General features: G+C 44.8%; 1 protein-coding gene across 1 annotated transcript in view; it reads right to left on the bottom strand.

The window, feature by feature from the left end:
- The window catches only part of DNAH9 (dynein axonemal heavy chain 9), a 196489-nt gene that overhangs the window by 62434 nt on the left and 110386 nt on the right, over positions 1-23669 (bottom strand). The window contains 8 exon segments of the mRNA XM_040530948.1: positions 550-672; positions 2542-2712; positions 6514-6654; positions 8966-9130; positions 16882-17086; positions 18800-18922; positions 20790-21025; positions 22324-22512. Of these exon segments, the coding sequence (XP_040386882.1) occupies positions 550-672; positions 2542-2712; positions 6514-6654; positions 8966-9130; positions 16882-17086; positions 18800-18922; positions 20790-21025; positions 22324-22512 (1353 nt within the window).

Here is a 23669-nt window from a genome sequence, read left to right as displayed (position 1 = left end):
AAAATGGGTGCAAAGTTGGGATAACGCACATCTCTCTAGGATGCTCTTCCTCAGCTCTTCACATGGCAGTTGTTAGACTGCCTCACTGCCACGATAGCATTTTTTGTAGAGGGTCTATCACCTGGCACTGCTCTGTCCCAGGACATCTCTGCAGATGGTCATATATGCCTTTAAGTCTCACCTCCTCCCACATACAATGAAGATGTCAATGTCCTTTATAATCTGTAACCACAACACCCAGAGGACATTCTCATTCCTGTCTTACAGAGAGAAAAGCCTAAATCTCAATGGGAAAAATCACCTTCTCGGGGACACACATCAGGAGTAGGGTCACAAAGAGCCCACAAAATTGATCTTTTACCTAAAAGTATCTTTTACCTAACTGTAGGTACCTACAGAACTCTCCATTTCTGTGGCATTTTTGTGCTGCTTCTTATGTATGGTCAGAACTTTGCTCACCCGATGCTATAAGGTCTGATCTGATGGCTGCTGAAAGGCCCTCAGAAGAGGCAAGGGATGCTGATTTCACACAGCTCAGATGAAAGATACCTTGATTCCTCCCCAGGAGTAATTAGACAGGAACTCCACAGGGCTTGTGACTCTGGTCTGTGCTGGGTATCTTAGTAGGAAATCCAGTTCTACTGCGTTGATTTCTTTACTCATCAGTAGTATCTGTAATTTCAAACAAACAAGATATCCTTGAGCAGTCAGGATACAAAGCAGTGATGTACTCTATCAGATTAATAATTCAACTCATGGAGCTGTCAAATGCGCAGCTAAAAAGTACACAGTGCCCAATGTTGGAGGGGTGTGATGAAACAAACCCTACAGATGCTTTGGGTTTCCCCAAAAGAGAACCCAGAATAATCATAAAGACAGGCAACATAAGAAGGTCAATATATAGGAAAACTATGTGGCAAAGGCTGTAGTTTAGGTTCACACTGCTGGCAGAGACACAGGTTGGAGGATGTGCTGCAGTCCCTGTACTTGATATCTGCAGCTAAAGAACAGATAACTCCTGCAAGGAACCACAGCATGCATCCCTAGGGTATGATACCAAGGTCTTGCCCATCTCTCACCATCTTGTTCAATTTTGAAATTAACTGGAGACATACTCCAGTATGAGAGAGTGCTAACAAAAGCCTCACACTACGTGCACCAAGAGAATAAGCAGGTCCCTGAGGTCTCAGACAACAGAGAGCTGGAGAGCATCCGGCCATTCAGCTACTCCCAGTGTTTTTAGCACCAATGGTGTCTCTGGGGACCACGTGGAGTAAGACTGCCAGAAAAATGCCCAAGGTAATTCCGGAGAGCCCTGTGGGTTCACGATCCCAGCTGCAACCGCCATTCCAAGTGTACTGCCAGCCTGCCAAAATGTCAGAGACAAAGTCCAAAAATCCTTAACGCAATTTCTGGGAGTAAAAAGAGCAGTGCTGGTATGGTGAGTTTCTCATTTCCTTGTCACAAATGCTAGACTGTACCTCATTATTGCCTACAGGGCAACGGCTTCAGATGCATGCCTGGCATCTCCTCCACCAACGACGGTAATGAGCTACTCAGTTCAATAGCCAACTACTTTTTTATATGGGAGAATCCTGGGTCTCATCATCCAACTTCCTCCATGCACTGTAACTGTGAATGTTGGTTTTCCTGACATGCTGAAGTGATGTCTATTTTCAAAGCTATTTTCAAAGCATGATGTAGTGATGTGTGCTACTTATATAATATATATATAACACTTATTATATAAGTATTATATATATACACTTATACTTATTAATAAATTATTTAAATTTATTCAGAAAAATATATTTGAAAATGTAGGTGTCTTCTGGTTCAGAATTAAGCCCGACTGTAAAAAATAAGTTGACTTTTTACACACAGACAATTTATTAACTAAATATATTGTTAGATCCATTCATATATATATTTACTTTTCCTTTTACACACAGTATTTTGCTATGTAGAATTAAAAAAAAGATCATGGCAATCACTGGCAGACCTGTACAGTATTTGTGCAGCTCAAATTTGGTTCACGTCTGCATTCTACATGTCAGGGCATTTAAGTAGTCATTCACTGCACAAACTTAGTAACAACTTCATAACATAATGCCAAGAGCTGTTTACTGTCTGGAATTTGATTTCAGCATAGAGGTATACAAATGTCTCCTTGCTCAAATTGTAGACTAAAAATTATAGTATCACACTAGACAAAAAAAAAAATAGCAGCTACGTAGCATGCATTTATTTTGGAAAAAACAATCAGACTCGAAGACCAGCTTCCTTTTCTGTTCTTCAGGCTCTGCAAGCAGGTATGTCTCTCTCAAACAACCGTTTGTCAGTGTAATGCAAATCAAACACAGCATCTGTGACTGTTATCAGCAAGACAGGCAGAGAAGGAAATCAGTTCCACAACCCTTGTATTTGCTGCTCTGATGCTGAAGGCCATGGCTGTGACAGCGGGGGCCTTCTCCACATGCTGCTATCTTTGCCAGTAAAATAAATCATTGCATACGAATGGCATGCAACGTTGGCTTTTACCTGGAAGGTGACTTGAGCAGTGTAGGTCAATTTATCACACTCAAACAGCCCCCGGGTCGTGTACTGGAACACGGAGAAGGTAATGCTGTCAATGAGGTTCAGCACTCGCACTTTGAGGTTCTCATCTGGAGATGCCCTCTCCATGGCTTTCTGGAACACGATCCTGAATGCCTAGGTGAGGAGACAGAAAGACTGCGATGGCTTCCAGACGCTCTTTGTGTGGATCACCTGAAGTGCTGCAATAAGTGAAGCCACCTCAGACACTCAATCTCTGCAGCCACAACCAAAGCAATCCCACCTGCCCAGCAGTGTGGCCCACAGCCTCAGGAGGCAGGTGAAACATCCACAGACCAGTCTCTGTGTCTGCTTGTAGGTGCTTTTTCGTGAACAGACAGACATCGATGACAAACCCCATGACACTGTGATCACTTGGGCTTAATAAAGTAGTGTGGAGACAGGCAGACTGAAATAAGACACAATGAGTATAGAAAACATTTCTCAGACCAAGTATGTTCTCTCAGAGGGATTACACACCCCACTTGCTCTACAAACATTGAGCCAAAGATTCTGGTGTTCCCAGAGGAAAGCATACCTCTCGTTTCACAAACGTTGTTGGAACTTAGAAAAAGCAATTCCCATACATACAAAAATGTCCAAGGAGTATTTTACTGCCTGGATTCAACTAAGGACTGGGTGAGAAGGGCAGGCAGAGCTTCACCATATGGAAGTGGGATTAATCAACCAGTAAATTTCCCTTGGGAGTGGGTGCATGCATCAAGAAGGATGCTATTATATAAGATACTAAGGATTCTTGCAAAAACATTCTGATCTAAATTTATTTTTAAAAAATAACAAAATAAATAAACAATTAAAAAAAAGACTTAAAAACTTCCAGAACAGACTGAAGAAAACCCATTTGCAAATTATCAGGTGAAACTGGAAAAAAAAAAGCCTATGTCCTGATTAGCAATGCAAAGACTTGATACAATGGGACAAAGTTAATAGGAAATAACCAGGCCAATACAAATTAATAACACCAACCAGACGAGCCATGGCTATGTTGACAGCATTATGTTTAAGGCTCTACAAAGGGAGAATGATGCCTCAACAAATTAAAGTAACATTGATACCTACTGCATTATTAAGTAACTGCAGAATGGATTTTCCTGCTTACATTTCTTTAAATAGCGTTAAAACATGCTGTGGAGTCGCATATAAATCTTGTGTTCGCTATTTATAATGGGCTTTTAGCTGTGTTGTAAGTACTTTAAAATCATCTCTGTGTATCTTTACACAATGTTTTATGATCGGTCATCAAAATTTATTAGATGAAAACATTTCACCAAATAATTATCTATGTATTTATACACATTACTAATGTTAACTGGAAAACATAAAACAAACAAAATACAGATGAGGTAGATTAAAGGTGAAACTTCAGACATTCCTGTATCTACCATGTATATATAGGGAATTAATCTTTCAAATCTTGCATGAAAGATATCTGTACATTTTCCTGGTAAAATTATCTACGACTCATATGCTGAAATAACGAGAAGAAAAAGCTTCTTTGTGGATGTGGCTCAAAATATTGTATTCTCCTCTCAACTACTTTTTCCAGGTCATTTGGCAATGTAAGAAACCATTTAGAAGAAGTACTAGATTACAATGCCATCTCATTTAACCCTCCATTCCCCAAAACACCTTTCTCCTGTAACAAAAAATGTTTTCCATGCATTTAAACATTAAAAATGGAACTCTTCAATAAATAACCAGAGGCTCTGCTGGCCAGAACCATTTTTACTGCAGCAGGTCCTTAGAAGCTGTGCAGGGGCCAAGACAGCCCCACTGTCTTGGGCAGCACAAACAGGACACAGAAAGAGGGGTTCTGCCTAAGGAGCTTCCAGGATAAAGGAGATGGTTTGAGAGAAGCCCCCCTTCCCACCAGCCAAGGAGCAGAAAACAACTGATCACATGAAGCTCAAACATGAGCCAAAGACAGGAGCTATGAATTCACCACTGGGCATATATTTCACTCTAATGATCTCGCTCCTCCGTTGCGGCAAGTGGAGTCTCAGCCCACTCATACTTGCCATAAAGGGGAAAGCCAATATCTCAAAGCTAGCCAAGGAACTTGGAAACACGACCATTCCCACAAAAGCTGCTGTCTTCCTGCTGGGCTCTGCTGCCACGTGGCAGGTAGGACGTTCAGCCCCTTCACTAGGACCAGTGATAATTACATTGCCATCAACTTGTCATGTTGGAAATGTTCTCCAGGTGTTCTAGTAGAAGCAGCTCCAGGTTGGAATGTTCTCCAAAGGAGGGACACCATTTCCAGCTCTGTACGTAATGCGTCCATACACTACAGAGTGACACTTTGCTGAGCAGAGGATATTCTAGGTTGATAAGACAAAAAAAAAAAAACAAACAGCAAGGCCTTTGGAGCACAGCTCCTTTGGCTATGTCTGTTCTGCATTTATTTTAGGAGCACAGGGCAAGAAGTGGGCTCTTTCCCAACGTCATCCCCATTGGGCGCCCATACTGCCACCATGAGCATGCCTGCAGTTGAGCCTGCCAGCTGGTAAGATGCCCACAAATCCCATCTGGATTTCTAGTCTAAGACCCTTGTAGGAAAGGTTGGAGTCCCCCTGTTTTGTCTGATGACTGGATGACATTGTGAGAAGAGCAAGAACACAGCCCATGTGAGGGCTCCTCCAAACTGTAGCTAAGTGTGCGTGTGGGCTCACACTGACAGGCGGTGAGCATTCAGGTCACGTACATATTATCTATACCAACCATATGCAGATACCAAGTCTGGGGTCACACCATGCTGTTGACTATCTTAAAGGTTTTGGCAACTGTACTGTAGGAAGCATCTAGGCTCCTTAGCCCCAGCTGTTTGAGCTCTTCTTGTCTCAGACAGATCGAAGTGGGCATGATTTGCCTTTTGTACAAAAGGTGGCAATAAATCCCTGGTGTCGTGGTTGCAGCGGGACAGGACTGTGTTTAGAGAGCGATTTAATGTTTTAACACTGTGTAATTTGGGAAGTCAGGACTGTTTCAAGATCAAGATCTTGAATAATTGCTAAGGGTTGCAGCAATTCTCATTAACTTATGAAATACCTGCACAGACATTATGACCCTGATGACATCACAGATACAGAATTAAATGCAAATATAAAGCAAAGATTAACTGAGGGAGAAAGTGACTCCAAATGCTGTGCAAAATCTCTGTGCATAAATATATAAAATACACAGAAAAAAAGTACTTTATTGGCTCTTTCCCAAGATGATCTTTTTCAAATCCATTGCTCATCTTGATCTGCCAGGACAAAAAGGCTGTGCATATGGAGGAGATAACAAATGGCTTGTAGAGTTCTGCTTTGCAAAAAACTTCTTGAATTTTTAGTACTAAAGGCTGTTAATGCACCTCTAAGTCAGTGACTTTTCACTGTGACTGTGACTTCAGTTCACTTGCTTAGAAAGAAACCAAGGAAAAGAAAGAAAAGCTAATTAAGGCTGATCTAACCTGATCTCATTCTAACCACCTGAGGTGGAGATGACCAGCAAATGCAGAATCAAATACAGATGCCAGCCCACACACAATATGCAGCACAGATGGACCTTTTCCTTCAACATTCATGCTGCTCATCACTGGGTCTTGCGGGCTCACTGATAAAACACCATTCCTACCACCATGGGCAGAGATAAACGCGCTCTGCTCATCATTTGCAAGAAGTATCAGACAAATGTTTCCCAGTAATCACTAAACACTCTCACAACTCGTATTAATAATAATATAGGTAAAGTAGACAGAATTCTTTTTCATAAAGCCAAAGCAGCAGAAGGAATTGGATTAGATCACCTTCTTATTCAAATACCCTCAAATACCCTCTAGAGAAAACTTTTATGCTTGGTAAGAGAAGGAAGGAGCTCAGCTGCCTCCTGCTGCCATGGGAGCAGGGACAGTACCTTCAGAGAAAACTGGTACATGGGATGGATGGCATGGAGGTCATTCATGGTGAAGTACAACAGAGAGGCCCGCGCAGCTGCAGGCCTGTAGTGCTCCCTTGCCTCGTTAATCTTGGCTTCAGTCACCTTTGACTCCTGGACCTGGAAGGAAAACACAGAGCAAAACTAAGGTGAAAACATCCTTGCAAATTGAGTGAATCTGCAGCTCAGGGGAAGGTTGTTATCTGCCACAAAGACGCTAGGTCAAGAAGTGGGCAACTGGCATGTGGTCTCTGCTCTCCAGACCATGGTGCACCAGGCTCGAGCCATTTGCTCCTAGCAACCGCCTTCCTCTGGTATATTCTCCATTTAACTGCATTTATCCTCACGTTGTCCAGTCCTCTGCTTCCCCAAGCCCCCCCTCCTGAGTTCTCACTACAGTTCCTGCTCTTCACTAACTGGAATTATTTTCATCATCAGTGAGCTTCTCCTGCTAATTGCCCCCTCCTGTGCAAATCATTAATAACACGGGGCTGAACAGACAGTGCTTCTTTTGAGACAGCTTCCCCCAAGGCTGAGAACTGCTACTATTTAATGGCTATTTGCTGCCTTTCTTCTCCAGCATCTAATGCACCCCTGCCTGGATGGTCAGGTGTCAGCACAGTTGCTGTGATGGATATGGTGAAAATCCTTTTGGCAGATACATCACTCTAACTTCTCAGTCCTGTTCATTCTTTAATTCCACTTCAGCATCATAAAGTGACATCCTTGATTCTCTTGGGGATTATTTTAGGCTCAGACTACATACAGTCATAAGTGTCTTTCAGCGCTGATCCAACTAGCTCAGCGAACCATTCAGTGGGGACGTGGCAGAAAGGGGCTCAAGCATGTGTGGTACAAACCTGCAGAGCACAACACAGCCCCCAGCAAAATGCACACTGCTGGGCCTCTCTCTGCCATGACCTGAGCTGATGTGAGCACACCAAACCTTCCCAATGAAGCTTCAACTGAGCCTTAATCTGTTGTGTGCAACCAACACATGTTGGGATCCATGGGATTAGTCTGTTTGCACGTTCCTGAAAGCAATGATGGGCTGTAGAATCTCAAAAAAAAAAAAAAAAAAAAAGCATCTGCAAAGTTTCTTGCAGAAACAAACACCTGCATGGGCCATGAACAGACCTAATGCACCCATCCATGTCAGATGAGCTTTCCTCATCCCCATGCCCTCTCTGGTAGCACCTACATCTCTTCACTGACTACACAGGGAGGCCAGGGTCTAGCTTAGACTTAGACAACTTTCAGTTGTGCTACCCACAAAATGCTTACTAAATCTAATAGCATAAAAGCCAGAGGTGGGGAAGACAGTTGCTCTTTGTAAACATAGTGGGGAGAATTGGTATAGGAAAGAAAATACTGGCTGAACACTATTTTGTATAGACAAACCAAGAACAGAGTAGGGATTGACTTGAGAAGCAGAGTTCTAACATTGTCCTGAGATGCTTTCCATGTGGGTACCAAAATCATAAAAAACAAATCCAAAGTCCAACATTCATCCCCATTGCCACAGAGTTGGCAGTGACCAGCATTCCAGCCTCATCTTGTTCAGAAGCTGAAGCATCTCAAGAACACTTACTTCAATAGGGAGATGCCAACCTTGCCATGTCAAAACATCCCTTCAACATGCCCTTTGAGCTTACCATCCTTAGGAAGCTGGATGCATATGATGTCCCATAAAGAGCCAGCAGAAATCATTCAATTTTTTTCATGTGGAGGCAGTTCCAGCCTGACCTGAGCACATGGGTAACCTATCCAGGCAGCATGGACCCACGGGCTGGAGGACAAGTGCAGGCTGTGAAGATGAAAGGACTGGGGAGGGGAGCAGCTGAGGATGGTCTGACAGAGGTTCTATTGCAATCCTGTCATGACAACATTTCTCAAGTTCCCTTAGCATCAGGGCAAAACCACCATGCATTTAACTATCCCCATGTGGCCAGCTAGGTGACCCAGGTAAGCGACAATACTGACAGTGCACAGCCATTGCAACAGCTGATTTACACCTTAAGGAACGGATGGGTATGAAATACCCAAGTTCTTGCAGATTTACTTGAGATCACAAACTCTAGAGTCCCCTGTCAGTACTAAAACGCAACCTAATTGAAGAAGTGTGATGTATTCAGAATTATGCTGGAGCAGTTTAAAGCTGCCTTGCTACAGTGTGTAAATTTTATCATCTTTACATCAGGCACTGCCATTTTCTCTTGGTCTTAAATAGACCATTTAACATACAAAAGCTCCAAAGAATTAAATAGCTTGAAGCTGGCCAGAATGGAGAGCACTTCAATTTATACCACTTTCTATTTGCTACTCAGCAAAAGTCATAGAGACCAGCATAGCAAAGAAGCTATGTTTCACCCACAAACCCTTAAGGATAACATCATACACATTTTTCTCTGGGCTATCACTGTCTTTTTACCTTTTCTTCAATTTCTGCTGCTGTCTGTTTAGTGATCTCCAAGTTTTCCACCAATGCTGTGTCTCCCAGGAAGTTCCCAGATGCTGATGACAGTCGAGAGAGCAAGTTGTCCTCTAATGTTTTCAAGGTGATTTTGAATCCATTCTGTTGCTTCGTGAGATCTGACTGCAAATAACCAATGCAGAAAGTTTTAGCCACAAAACATGCAGTAAAGCAAGGATTAACCACCTTCACATAGGGATGGGCTTCTAAGTAACCATTGCCACAGCCCAATATTGATTATTACTGTTCTCTATGATTCTTGGATATGGGCAGAGCTCTGAGGATCACTCCACACCTAACATATTATTGATTCAGAGAAATCCTGAGCAGCACAGAAAGCATCAGGAGAACTGAGCCCTTCCACTAGAAAAGTATTAAACTGCTGGAAATGGAACAAGAGGAAAAGACATTCAGCCTCCATCTCAAACACACATCCTGCATCTCTTTCTTAAAAGGAGCTATTTGTTAGGCATAATTCAGCTTGGATAGTCCCTATGAAGCAAGCCTACATACTAACACAGCTGCTACTCACTCCCCTGTGAAGCTCTGCATAACCCACTTCAGGTCAACACCAGTCCCACCGGCAATGAGAGCTGAGGGGCTGAAAGCAGATGGTGAAACAAGGGCAGGATCACTAGGGCAGAGATGAGCACAACTCATCTCAGGCTCAGAACTGAGAGCAAAGTCACAGTCTCGCTCAGTGCTGCTCCCAGTTGGACCCTGGCCTCAAGACCTCACAGCCCATCAGCTAGCTGTGCAAGAAGCTGTACATGCCAGGAGAGGCCCCACAAAAAAGGGTTTGCAAAGTTAATGCGAAGATAGCCAGGCAGAAACAGACAATCAGCGATCATCTTGCCTCAAGGGCAGACCTTTTGAATTCTACCAAAAATTCCTCTTATTTCTGTGAAATAGTTCTCCCTTGGCTCTCCCCAGCCACTTGTTCCATTTCCCTCTTCTGCAGAAACACCAGCGATTAACACTGTTCATGGTGGAAATAAAAACTCATCTGGCTTCTTTTTGAAATGGTCCTCCAGAACAGAGTCTCTTCTACGAAACGTCACTGCACTATTCTACATGTTTGCTCAGGGAAACAGCATCTTTCCTGACCTTCAGGTGCATTATATTATTTCACTATGGGGTCCTATTGCAAACGCCTGTTTTTAGTGGCATGACAGAAAACATCTCATAGCAAAGCCATGCATCTGGTTTGGATGCTGCTAAGTTATAAGCCTGGTGACTATTCTCTACAAAAATAAAGTCAATCACTTACACGCTGTTATGTAAAACTCTGTCAAAGAGTAGTGTTTAAGTCCAGACACTGTATTTAAGTGACACAACCAAGTGATTCAAACAACTTGCAAAATTATGTTTTAAAGGCCTTCAGAAATCAGCCAGCTCCATGAAGTAGCAGAGATGGTGCATGTTCAGTGCATATGAAATGGGTCCTGGGCCACACCAACTGTCCCATGGCAGATTCAGTGGCACGAACCAAGAGATTTAATCCTCCAAAGACTCTTTCTGGAAAACCTACCCAACCTTCCAACCACTCACAGGGACTGAAAGATCCCCAGAAATGGGAGATGTATCCCCGTGCCTCTTCCAATCCCACAAAAGGGAGCCACTAGTATTTGCTCTGTTGTCAGAGGCTTTCAAAGAGATTAACTAACTCTTTCATTAATAAGTAATCTTTCAATATTTGGGCTGAAATTTCATATACTTGTTGCACACACTCATTCTATGTTAATGTCAAGCCAACTATTCAGCAGACTGTGCACTGAAGCATGCTGTTTATTGGTATTTCAGCTATAAATGGCTGTTCTTAAAGGCCTGTTCCGTAGGCATTACACACAGGAGTTTGAACATGGTGGTAAATATTTCACAAGTCTTGAAACAGAAAACTAACATGGCTAATTTTGTAAGTTCTGTCACTCAAGCATAGCATGCCTTGAAAAATGACATTTTGCAAGCTATTATTCCAGACCACAGACTGTAAGCCCTGCAGTTCTTAATGAGGACGTGTGTGACTTTTGCTCCAATAGCTTGTAATCACCATGCAATTTCTGAAAAGCACCCTTAGAAGGGTGCACAATGCTGTATTTCCCACAACAGCCTGCATCTGTTGCAGCTTTATCTTGCTATTGTTTTCAGCAGTAGCAAGGTCATCATTTCTTATTTCTGCAGTGGAGCTCATTATCTGTTATTTCACAGTTGATACATAACAGTGCTAGTTCAGGGAAACGGGTTATTCTAAAACCCTTTAAAATATTGCTTCATGAAAAATAACAAAAAAAGGCCCCCAGAGCTACTGGGCAGTTTGGCAGGACTCATTACCAGCACCATCCCAGGTCAGATATCAGACTGCAGTGAGCCTCAGCAGCCACCTGTCCTATCTGCTGGGTTTACTCTATTATCTTAACATCACAAACCAGAGAAAAACCAAACCATTCAACCAAAACCAAGCAAACAAAACCCCTGTATTTTCATTCCACTTGTAAAGAGCTCTTTTTCTTCCTGAATTTCCCAGCAAGCCATGTGACCAGGATGGTGGACTGCTGCAGTCCACCTGCGGACCTGACAGGGAAGGTCTCAGGACGTGGCATCGCTTGCCTTGGCCTGAACTGGTTTCAGTTCCTTTGAGCTGTGGTTGTCTCAAAGCCAGCTCTCTACTGCCTTAACCTCTTTTAGCCTGGCTTTAATTCAGAGTCACAGCATGCAGTTATTCTGCACAGCCTGAACCGCCTCTAGAACAAAAACATGGCAGAGTACAAATGTGGCACGGTATCTGAGGCTTCAGACTCTGCACACCCATCGTAGCAGGCGTGCAATGCTGTGGATGAGATAAAGCCAGTTCAAAGGTAAGAAGGAACAAAAAGACTAAATAATGAAGAAAGAGATTCCAAAAGCAGACTCTGTTGAGAAAACATGTATAAAGTGTTGGTGTTACTGTAATTGGACTAATAATAACCTTGGACGCGCTTTTGAGGGATCGGGCATGCTGACGCCGGATGGGGCACAGCTGTCCAGAAGGGGCAAGGGAGTTCTGGGCAGTAAGGTGGCTGGGCTTATCAGGAGGGCTTTAAACTAGATGTGGTGGGGGAAGGGGATGCAGCTCTGAGTGAAGAAAGCATACGTGAGAACACTATCACTCTAAGTAACGGCAGGGAAATACTTGTGAACTGTCCCAATGCAATCAGGGAGGGCTCTAGAAACGCAATACCACTGATTGCCCAGCTGAAATGCCTCTACACCAATGCACGCGGCATGGGAAACAAGCGAGAGGGATTGGAAACCATGGTGCAATTAGACAAATATGACCTGATTGCTATCACCAAAACATGGTGGGATGGATCACATAATTGGAACATTTGAATAGAGGGCTACAAACTCTTCAGAAGGGATAGACAGGGAAGGAAGGGAGGGGGTGTTGCCCTCTACACTAGGGAAGGAATTGATTGGGAAGAGTTGCCTTTGAGAAACAGCCACGGACAGGTTGAGAGCTTATGGGTGAGAGTTAAGGACCACACCAATAAAGGACAGCTTGTGGTTGGGGTCTACCACAGGCCGCCTGATCAACGGGAGCCTGTGGACGAGGCATTCTTGCTTCAACTACAAGAAGCATCACACTCGCATGCTCTCATCCTGATGGGGGACTTCAACCACCTGGATGTCTGCTGGGAAAACTACACAGCAGGCTGTGAGCAATCCAGAAGATTCCTGGAGTGCATTGAGGATAACTTCCAGGTCCAGGTACTAGACAAACCAACCAGAGGAGAAGCGTTACTTTACCTGGTGCTCACCAACATGGAAGAGCTCATTAAAGAGGTCAAGATTGGAGGCAGTCTGGGCCGCAGTGACCATGCCCTGGTTGAGTTTGCGATCTCGAGGAATACAGGCCTGGCAAAGAGCAAAGTCAGGGCCCTGAACTTCCGAAGAGCAAACTTCAAGCTATTTAAAGACCTAGTAGCTGAGATCCCCTGGAACACTGTCCTTAGGGACAAAGGAGCTGAGCAGAGCTGGAGACTCTTTAAGGATGTTTTCCTTAGAGCACAAGAATTCTCCATCCCCCTGCGTAAAAAAGCAGGCAGGGAGGGCAGACAACCAGGATGGCTGAGCAAGGACCTGCTGGTCAAACTGAGGTGCAAGAAGGAAATGCACAGGCAGTGGAAGCAGGGACACGTGGCCTGGGAAGAGAACAGGGATGTGGTCCGGATGTGCAGGGATGGGATCAGGAAAGCCAAGGCACAGATGGAACAGAGCTTGGCAAGGGATGCAGAGAATAACAGGAAGGGATTCTATAGGTACATTGCTCAGAAAAGAAAGGCCAAGGAGAGTGTACCCCCTCTGATGGATGAGAAGAGTGAACTGGTAATGACAGACATGGAGAAGGCTGAGGTACTCAACAACTTCTTTGTCTCAGTCTTCACTGTCAGTCAGGCTTCCCATGTCGTTCATTTTCCTGAACCCGTAGATGGAGGCTGGGGGAGCAGCGTCCCACCCACTGTAAGTGAAGAGCAGGTTGGAGACCACCTGATGAAAATTAACACGTGCAAGTCTATGGGGCCCGATGATATGCATTTCAGGGTCCTGAAGGAATTGGCTGATGTAGTTGCCAAGCCTCTCTCCAACCTATTTGAAAAGTCCTGGCAGTCAGATGAAGTCCCTGGTGACTGGAAAAAGAGAAACATCACTCTCTTTTTTAATAAGGGTAGAAAGGAGGACCTGAGGAACTACAGACCGGTGAGGTTCACCTCTGCCTGGAAAGATCATGGAAAAATTTCTCCTGGAAGCAGTGTTGAGGCATATGTAAGACAAAGAGGTGGTCTGAGACAGCCAGCATGGCTTCACCAAGGGTAAATATGCCTGACCAATCTGGTGGCTTTCTACGATGGAGTGACTGCATCAGTTGAGAAAGGAAGACCGATCAATGTGATCTACCTGGACTTCTGCAAGGCCTTTCACATGGTCTCTCATGACATCCTGGTCTCCAAAGTGCAGAGATGGATTTGAAGGGTGGACAATTCAGTGGATAAGGAGTTTGCTTGAAGGTCGCATCCAGAGAGTGCTGGTCAATGGCTCTATGTCCAGGTGGAGGCCAGTGATGAGTGGTGTCCTTCAGGGGTCTGTCCTGGGACCGGTACTGTTTAATATCTTCATCAATGACATAGACAGTGGGATCAAGTGCACCCTCAGCAAGTTTGCAGATGACACCAAGCTGAGTGGTGCAGTCGATACAGCAGAAGGAAGGAATGCCATCCAAAGGGACGTGGACAAGCTTGAGAAGTGGGCCCACATGAAACTAACGAGGTTCAGCAAGTCCAAGTGCAGGGTGCTGCACCTGGGCTGGGGCAATCCCAGGCATGAGCACAGACTGGGAGAAGAACTCACTGAGAGCGGCCCTGCAGAGAAGCACTTGGGGGTTCTGGTGGATGAAAGGCTTGACACGAGCTGGCAGTGCACGCTTGCAGCCCAGAAGGCCAACTGCATCCCGGGCTGCATCAACAGAGGGGTGGGCAGCAGGAGAGGGAATTGTCCCCCTCTGCTCTGCCCTGGTGAGGCCCCATCCGGAGTCCTGCATCCAGGTCTGGGGCTTCCAGCACAAGAAGGATGTGGGGCTGTTAGAGCGGGTCCAGAGTAGGCCATGAGGATGACTCGAGGGCTGGAGCACCTCTCTGTGAGGAAAGGCTGAGAGAGCTGGGGCTGTTCAGCCTGGAGAAGAGAAGGCTCCAGGGAGACCTTATTGCAGCTTTTCAATACTTAGAGGGGGCTTATAAAAAAGATGGAGAGTGACTCTTTGCTCGAGCAGACAGTGACAGGACAAGGGGGAATGGTTTTAAACTAAAAGAATGGAGATTTAGAATAGAGGTTAGAGGAAACTCTTTGGAACTAGGTGATCTTTAATGCCCTTTCCAACCCAAGCCATTCTATGATTCTATGATGATTCTATTAAGTTGTTCATTTTATTAACAATAAATTCTGGGCTCCATGTGTAAGGTTGCTCCATAAGGAGATTTTGAGAACAGCACCTACTGCACAGGTCTGTAAGAGCCACCTCCATCTGCCCATGTGCCAGAGCCTTCAACCTTCCCCAGCTGCCAAATCCATCCCTGTTGTCCCAGGGAATAAGGAACTGCTCAGAGCACACCTTGAGAAGTGGCCTCTACTTTAGGGAATCCAGCAATACAAACACATATTTTCAAGGAGCTCCCCACAGCTATCAGACAACAGCCCCAGTGGTTTTGTCCATGTTAGCAAATGAAATAGAGGCAGAAGAAGAGAATCAGAGGGGGTAAAAAAAAAAGTCTTAAATATTCCTACAGAAAAAGAAAATTGCATCCCACACTAATCTACATCTACTGTTCATGAAGCCCCAAATCCCCTGAAGCTGGAGGCATGGCTGACACCCAGGGATAGGTTTCCATGCTCTTGTGTCCAACCTTCCTCTTCCACAGCACACACGTCCTGAAGAAGCAAGGACTCCAAAAGATATGATCCCTATTTCACATCATTTTCACTGCTCCCTAACACACAGTTCTTTTATAGCATGGGAGGAAGTGCTGCAGATTACAAATTTTCAGAGCCTAATAGTGGATTTGATGACTGCACACGATATTGAATTTGTCTTTCTTATTGTGACAACAGCCATTAACAGCAGTGCTACTGAGGCTAAGAGGAATGGTCCTAAACGCACCAGCAGTTAATGACACCGCTGTGATCCCCGTGGTCAGCCCACACAACCCCCTTCTGTGCAAATCAGCAAAAGCAAGTGCCCGCACGCAGCCTGTGCATGCCGGCGATGAACGAGTGCCGGGGTGCCTGATGGAGATGCTCGGGGTCCCTCATGGTCCCAGCAAGATGACCACGGATTACACATTAAATCAGTTCATTACGTACTTTTTATGCCATCTTTTGGCTCGTTAGCACACGAGCCTGTTTAAAACGAAATGCATCATTAAGACTGCACAGCTAACGTGTTTTAGAATCTCATTAAATGAAAAGATTATTACAAAACTGGCCTGGCCTGGCTGAACGTGTGCAGTAAATTTATTCCCACTCTCAGTAAATATTTAGTATTATACATATCCATTACATTGCTAAATGTGCTGTTAGCAAAAAAGCTTTTCTTCAAAAAATTATATTGAAACTGAAGCCATACTTATTAAGGAAAGGAAAGGAAAGGAAAGGAAAGGAAAGGAAAGGAAAGGAAAGGAGAGGAGAGGAGAGGAGAGGAGAGGAGAGGAGAGGAGAGGAGAGGAGAGGAGAGGAGAGGAGAGGAGAGGAGAGGAGAGGAGAGGAGAGGAGAGGAGAGGAGAGGAGAGGAGAGGAGAGGAGAGGAGAGGAGAGGAGAGGAGAGGAGAGGAGAGGAGAGGAGAGGAGAGGAGAGGAGAGGAGAGGAGGAGAGGAAAAAGGGAAAGATAGAGAATATTTTGGCCAATTACAAGATAGTGGGAAGAAGAACCAGAACAGAAAAAAATAGTTACCAGCCTCACAATATTTACAGTGGGAATCTGATACCATAAAAGCATAAAATTAAGTGAGATTAATTCCAGAGATATTATTTTGGAAGTAAAGTCTAGAGAAAAATGACATAATGAGAATCTCAGTTTCCACTTACAAGAGGAATAGGACGAGAAATTTTTTACCCAAATTTTTGGAGGAAAAAAAAAAGACTTGAAATTCCAGTTTAAGTGTTCCCAAAATGCCAAGAAAACAAAAAGTTGAAGAAAAAAATCCTCATCTGAGGGAAATCTCCTGATTTTACAGAGAGCTCTGTGATCTCTACACCTTTGCACATGAAATGCTATTTGTTTTAAAATAGCTGTATTACTTAAAAAAAATATTTTACTGCCTCCTAGTGCAAACTCCCAGCTACTGACCTTGAGCTCCTCCAAGTCTGGCCTCTCCATGCTGACCACCGCTGCAAGCAGCTGGTCCTCCAAGCCATCCTGTGTGACGGTGAAGTTGATGAGGGTGCACTGTGCCTGCAGCTCGGGTTGGAAATGTGGGTTTGCCAGCTTTGTGTGGAGGATGAGACGGAAAGCAGGGTTGTATTCACATTCTTTGTCCCCGATCTTAATGTACCTGAAATTACAGCAGGAGAACGAGAGCACATCTCTTCCAGGATGTTTCACGCAAACACAAATGGTGGTATCAGCCAATGGAATCTACCAGCAATGGGACTTTGCACACAGCAATCACTTTTAAAGCAGAAAGTATTTGAAACTGGACACACTTGAAACACTCCTGATTTAGGATAAAAACCCCAGAGTCCTGCCCCTGAATTTTGGACTCTCTTTGAGAAGACTCACAGTTTCCAGCATTGGGGTGGTCAGTATGAGCCAGGAACCTTCCTTGCTTTGTATGGAGACTGTATTCTGCCTAAGGCTGGCGTTACATGGAAGAAAAGCCTCCCAGCATTGAAATTCTAACTGGCTACAGCTAAAATTGTCTGGTCTGTGGGCTTGAGCCAGGTTGGCTGATTGCACTGAGCTTGAGCAGCAAAGCTGGGTTCAGAGAGCAGCTTGGTGCCATTCCTGGGAGGTAACATCGCTTGGGAAAGCTCAGCTTTCTCTTGTTCCACCTAGTCTAAAACTCGGAGAGCGGGGAGGCTAAACCCCAGGAACTGAGGTGTTCTGAACCCAGGTTTGGCAACACACATGGGAAACAGAGGAAAAGGGAAACTGGACATGTATGAGGGCAACAGTGATGCTTTCAGAGATGCAGCTGGGCTGCAATGGAAACAGTGGTTCCATTTCCAACAGAATACACTTTCCTGTCAAACGTCAGCTGACGAGGTCTCTTCTTGACCACCTCTATTGCTTTTACAGCTGGGAAAATGAGGCGGAGAGAGATCACACAGCACAAGCAGTTCATGGCAGTGTCCAGGAGTGCCCTGATTCTAAGAAGCCTTCCTGTGCCAGGACTACCAGAGGCCATCTGTGAGTTCTACCACAAACTACTGGGACTTGAACTGGTCCTGTAAAACTTTAAACCCACAGTTAAGTAAGGAAATGATCCTTAAGGAACTTAAGGAATGGGAGATCCAGCACTTAGCCAGGATTTTGTTCTTTACTTCTGAAAGCCAGAAGCAGGGCTGCAGTTGGGGTACTGCAGGAGGCACGGACTTGGAGAAGCACAAGCAACGTGCATCCTTCTAAAGGCAGGCGACTCTGCTCTGCAAAAACTGGAGAAACAGCATCAAAAGAGTCCCAGATCCAACTTTAGCGCTGAGGACAAAGTTTTATTGGTTGCCTTTGAGCACATTCTAAAAATGTGCTCATTTTGCACAAAAATGTCAACCCCTTGCTGCCCCTCTCTCTGAACTCCTCCAGGCTGGAGGATGACCAGTGGCTGCCATGAAGAACTTGCCCTCATTAAGAAACACTTATATATTCCTAATGCTTACATCTGTAGCTGTAAACCTAAATGATTTAGTGTTTGCTAAAATCCAAGGTTAGTTTTTCTTCACAACAGCAATAGCTATTTTGGTAATAGTTCAGCACCAAGATAGCCCATTACAGACACCAAGGTAGTTATACAAAAGGTCTCACTTTTGCATGAGGTTTGAATGGCACTGTCCAGCTAAATGAAAAAGCCACGTTTACTTCAAAGCCATCCTTTGACTGAATTGCCTGTGACTGCCTGATTTAAAATACTCTCACTTCCGAAGGGAGGATGTTAGTGCTGCCATAGACGAGCACACAATTTGAGGTCAGAAAAGGAGAGCACAACAGCACAAAGATCCCAAACACCACGATGGAAGCACACATGCCATTAAGCCTTCCAGGAGCTCACCTTCCTTTCTTGATCGTTTCTCTCCCCAGTAATGGCCCCAGAACCGGATCCACAGATTCCTCCAGGTTTTCAATCAAAACCAGTTCTCCCGCAGCCAGGGCTCGTTCCATCGTGTCCAGATACCTGTGGGAGACAGTGGCGGCACCCGTCATGGCGAGGCTGGATGCGATGCTTCGCAACAAGGAGGCCGTGAAGGGGACAGAGGGGGGCTCTGCACTGCGAAGGCAGCTATGTGCACGTGCCAGAACTTGCTAGAGAGGAAGAGGGGCAGGATGGTGTCGACACGCAGTGTGGAAAGGGGCAAAGTCTTGGCTGTCCAACAGAGAGAATGGGATCTTAGATCTCCCAGGGATAAGCAGTAACAACTGCATCTTCTTTCTCAAGGAAAGAGCACGGGCAGCAGAGAACAGAAAAGGCTCAGACTGTTTGCTTTGTTTTTAATCAAACACTTTGTTTTCCCACAGAATCCACCGGTGCAGTTAACCTTGCATAACAGCTAGGAAGAAGAGCAGGTTGCAGCTCCGTTGTGCACAGGGTTTAAGGTCATGTTTAGGACAGTGTGACTATCATTTAATTCTTCCTTCCTCACAAGGAAATTGGACTCCTCTGCACAGCGCCTAACTGCTGGTCAGGGACACTGTGCACTGGGAAGGGCAGGGTCACACACTTGTGCTCGCTCCTTTGGGGTTGCTCTGCACTTCACGCAACTTACTTCTCTGCAAAGAGGAGAGCTGGACCCTGGGCAGGCGGGGAGGGTGCTCACCGACTGCTGCTACCCCATCAGAGGAACCACTCAGCTAATTCCACTGGCTAAAACATCAGTACCTCACACAAAACTCCCCTCTCAGAGTACCCTCTAGCTGGTATGCGGTCAGGAGGGGAAAAAGATGTTCTATGTTTGTACTGATGCCTGCAATGGCAGCATATGAATGTTACGGGGTCTATTTCTCCTGTTCCAACCTGGAGGTTTGTAGCTAGGTGTCTCCTCTGGCATCCTTACTTTTCCCCAAGCTCCTTTGAATAACTGCAAGGCATGGTGACCTGGTTGGCCAGGAAACAGAAATTTGCTTCTATGAAAAAATATAGAAGTTTCTAAATGTATTGTCAGCCCACATGAGAGCAAAGCTAATAACTTCTTGTTATTTTCTATGAGGAAAGCAGAGTAGGCACAGTGGAGCAACCTGGGCAACCCCAAGACATGGTGAGACACCAGATCAGACCCATGCTCCAATGCAAGCAGAGCCAAACATCCCCGAATCTGCATGAACCTGCAAGCACTGAGCTCTCAAGCCACTCTCACCTATTGCCAATGCTTTGTTCTGTATATAAATATATATGTAAAGTCTCAGGGCTCATGTCCAAGCAGGAATCTAACTGTGGGTCTGCTCCTTCCAGCTGGGAGTCCTTACTAGTGGGTAGAAATCAGTGTGACTTGATATAGCAGAAAACAGTGCTCTGACCAGAAATAAGAGCCAGGAGTGGAAAAGCCTTCCCACAAAAGATTTGGCCAGAACAAGGCAGAGGTGCCATGAAGAAAACCTCCTAGCTGCTGCCAACGTGGGAGCAGAGTTATCCCATCTGGGTCTCAGGGAACAGATAGCCTCAAGCCAGTTTCACCCTCTCCCTTCTTCCAACCTGTAGGAAGCTCCACTCATCTGCCTGGGTAAAAGAGTAAGGACACAACGCAGCACGAAGCTGCGGGAGGACGGCATAGTCTTACATGGAGCTCAGCCTCCAGCACGTCGCTCTTTTCATTCTCCGTTTCAGAGGAGTTTCTATGGTAACTTGGCCGAGCACTAAACAGCCCCTCTATTTAATGAGGAATCTCTATCATTTTGGTAATGAATAAGCAGCTCATGCACAAATACGTTTGAGGGTTTTCCTCAATGTAATTGGCTCTGATGGCTGCAGTTAAACATACTCTCTTCATCAAACACGACAGGCAGATAGCCATTAAAAGATACTGTGATGAGATAAAACTGATGTTTACCCCTTCTGCCCAATTCGGGTCACTCGGAGGTCTTCACCATACTTGTTTTTGATCCATTTGATACCCTGCAACTGGGGATCCACCATGAGGGGCCAGCGTTCGCAGCTGGTGAGGATGGTGGCATTTTCAGTGGACATGCGGTCAGCCGGCAACCCCTCGTTCTGCCAAGCCGCTACGTCAGCATCATCTGTCAACATGGTCAGAGGATCTAGGGATGGAGTTACAGGGATGGGCACCTGGCAGGAAAGGAGAAACGTGTCAGTACAAGGCGGTGAGTACAGCTTGCAACATACTCCAGAGATGAGCAAGCAAAACAATTCAAGCAAAGTTAGCCTAATTAAGAACTGAGAAGTCTTATTTATCAGTGGCTTGCCATTCTACAGGGTAGTTTTGATCTAGTATTAAGTGTTTTCCACTCCTGTTGTGAATGAACATAAATTATGCATGGATCCCAAAGATTTTGCCTGCGGAGTACTGAGAGCCCCAAACGGCTGCAGCCGCACCGAGCAAGATCAGACCACGCTCTGCTGTGTACAAGCTCTCTGAGATGACAGCTTGGAAGAATATAATTAACACCCTCGTCAGCCTGCTGTCGTGTTGCAAAATGGCATCAGCAGTTCCAGAAACACTTCTCTGACATGGGAGGCCACTTTTGGGTGTGACAACCAGAAAGTTATCTGTGCCAGTCATCTAAACAGAAAGGGTCTTTAATTTTCACATGGAAATACAGGCAACTTCTGTGAAATTTCTAAGCACCAAGAGAGGCCATTTTGGAACAACACTTCTTTTCGTAACCAAGCTTTTTTTTTTTTTTTTTTTTGTATTAAGAAAGCAGGATGATTTTTTTTTTCTCTCACATCCTGACTTGCTGATTTTCTCGGCTTTTTGATTTGGGCATCACTGCCAGTTGTGACCTTATTTAAAAGCCTGTTGGCATTTCACCAGGATTTATAACATCCAGTTAGGTAATGATGTACAAAAGCTCAATCCTGCAGGAGACAGAGCACTTGCATTTACTTATGTATGAAGTACCTGGTAGAAATTAGTGAAATATTAAGCAAACCTGAAGCATGATGGTTTCCATCTGGTCAAAACAGCAAGACATGTTTGAAACCAGCTGAGAGGCATGACCAGCATGAACAGAGCTCATGTCCTACACGAAGTACCATCTGGAGCCTTTCCAAGCCTACCAAAGAGCTGGCAGTGAGCTCTGCCTGCTCCAAGCAGTCTCTTTTCCATACTATGTCTCTCTTTCTGGGCTATCCCTGACTCCTGCACAAATTGGCAACTGGGCTCCATGTTTGAGATGCTGCACTGGGACTTCTCCTCTGTCCATGGGAGAATGGGGTCACTTACATGGATCAAGGAGACCACAATGTCTTTCCCAGAGAGGAGTGAATTAAGCATGGCTATGACTTGCTCCTCAGTGCAGCTTGGTGGGACCTCACTTAGGAGACCCCCTATGGACAACAGACTCCCCTTATGGCCATGTTATGCACAGTAACAACTGCTTTTCAGAGAAAGCAGGGCTTACTTTTAACTGGTGCAAATACGGCTTCCAGATTCGATCCAGGAGGTCTTGCCGGTATTTCTTGGTGAAGTATCCCAGGTAGGAGACAAAGGCCGTAATCAGTAAGACATCTCCACACAAGGTGTTCTGTTGCTGTTTGAAGTCCTTCACAACTTCAGCCCATCTCACGTTCTCAGAGGCAAGTCCTCCAACCTACAATTTGCCAGGTAAAATTGATCATTACAGTTGTTCTGTAAGCAATACCTAAGGATCTGGCCACAACCATACCTTGTCCCTGACTTCAAACATCATTTCCTAAAGTTTAAAACCTGGATGGGAAATACCCAACAATTATTTTGCTAAAACCCTCCTGTTCTGTGAAAGGCTGGTCCTGCTTGTGAGTCTCAGCTGCCTGCTCCAGACCTCCTCTAAAGTCATCGAGGGAAGATCCATTACTTCCTCAGAAGAAATTAATACAACAGTTTTTGTGGGAGCCCCTCAACTGTTAATTGCCTCAGCATTACACCCTCTCTCACTCAGAGGCTCCCCTCCAACAGCCACAACAGCTATTTCACACCGTTTATTATGACCCCTGCTAGGTGACATTTTGCCTTTACAATCACAAACCCCTTAGGTCTACATTTTCTTTTCCCTTAAGACCCCATACAGAAAACACTTGCTCATGGACACTTTTCATGAGCGTCCAATGGACAAGCCATCCAACTGGGGGCTTACCAGTATTGAGGAAGGTATGGTATCTCCCTGCAAAATGAGGCATCTCTACATGCACAGCCAATTTCTTTGGCCACTGGTACTTTTTGGGTCCCTTGTTCATCAAATCATGTGATTAGAAGAGATCCTGACCCTATTTTATATTTATTTTTTTAAAGAAGACTTCAGCTCTAGCAATTAAGAAACACAGCCTGAAAAAATGAATGTAATGCATCCTTCAGGTTCGCAAGCCATAAGAACCCAACAGAGTTTTAAGCTGGCATTATGGATTTTGAGATCAAGAATGCTGAAGCTTACGGCCAAACTCACAATCACCCTCTTGATGTCAGGATGATCTGGAAATACCCATCTAATTTAAATATTCCACCCTAATCACATGTCTCTGCCACCAGCCAGAGCCAGCCAGCATTTTCTATTTTTCTTCTTTGGTCTGTAGTCCACACAAGCTTAGGATTCTTTTTATTTCTTGTTTTTCTTAAAAACTCCTCTAGATCTTTGTCTTTGCAAACCACCCCATGTAAAGGGGTGGTTCTCTCCTCCTACCTCATTAATAAGACATTAAATAGGGCCAGCTCTAACACAAATCCCTATGATGTGTGTTATCACTTTGAATAATCTATTCCCCTAAATTGGATTGT

This window comes from Cygnus olor, chromosome 18 (genome assembly GCF_009769625.2).
Source record: "Cygnus olor isolate bCygOlo1 chromosome 18, bCygOlo1.pri.v2, whole genome shotgun sequence".
Taxonomy (NCBI): domain Eukaryota; kingdom Metazoa; phylum Chordata; class Aves; order Anseriformes; family Anatidae; genus Cygnus; species Cygnus olor.
The sequence above is the reverse complement of the archived record's forward strand: the minus strand, read 5'-3'. Positions and strand labels throughout refer to the sequence as shown.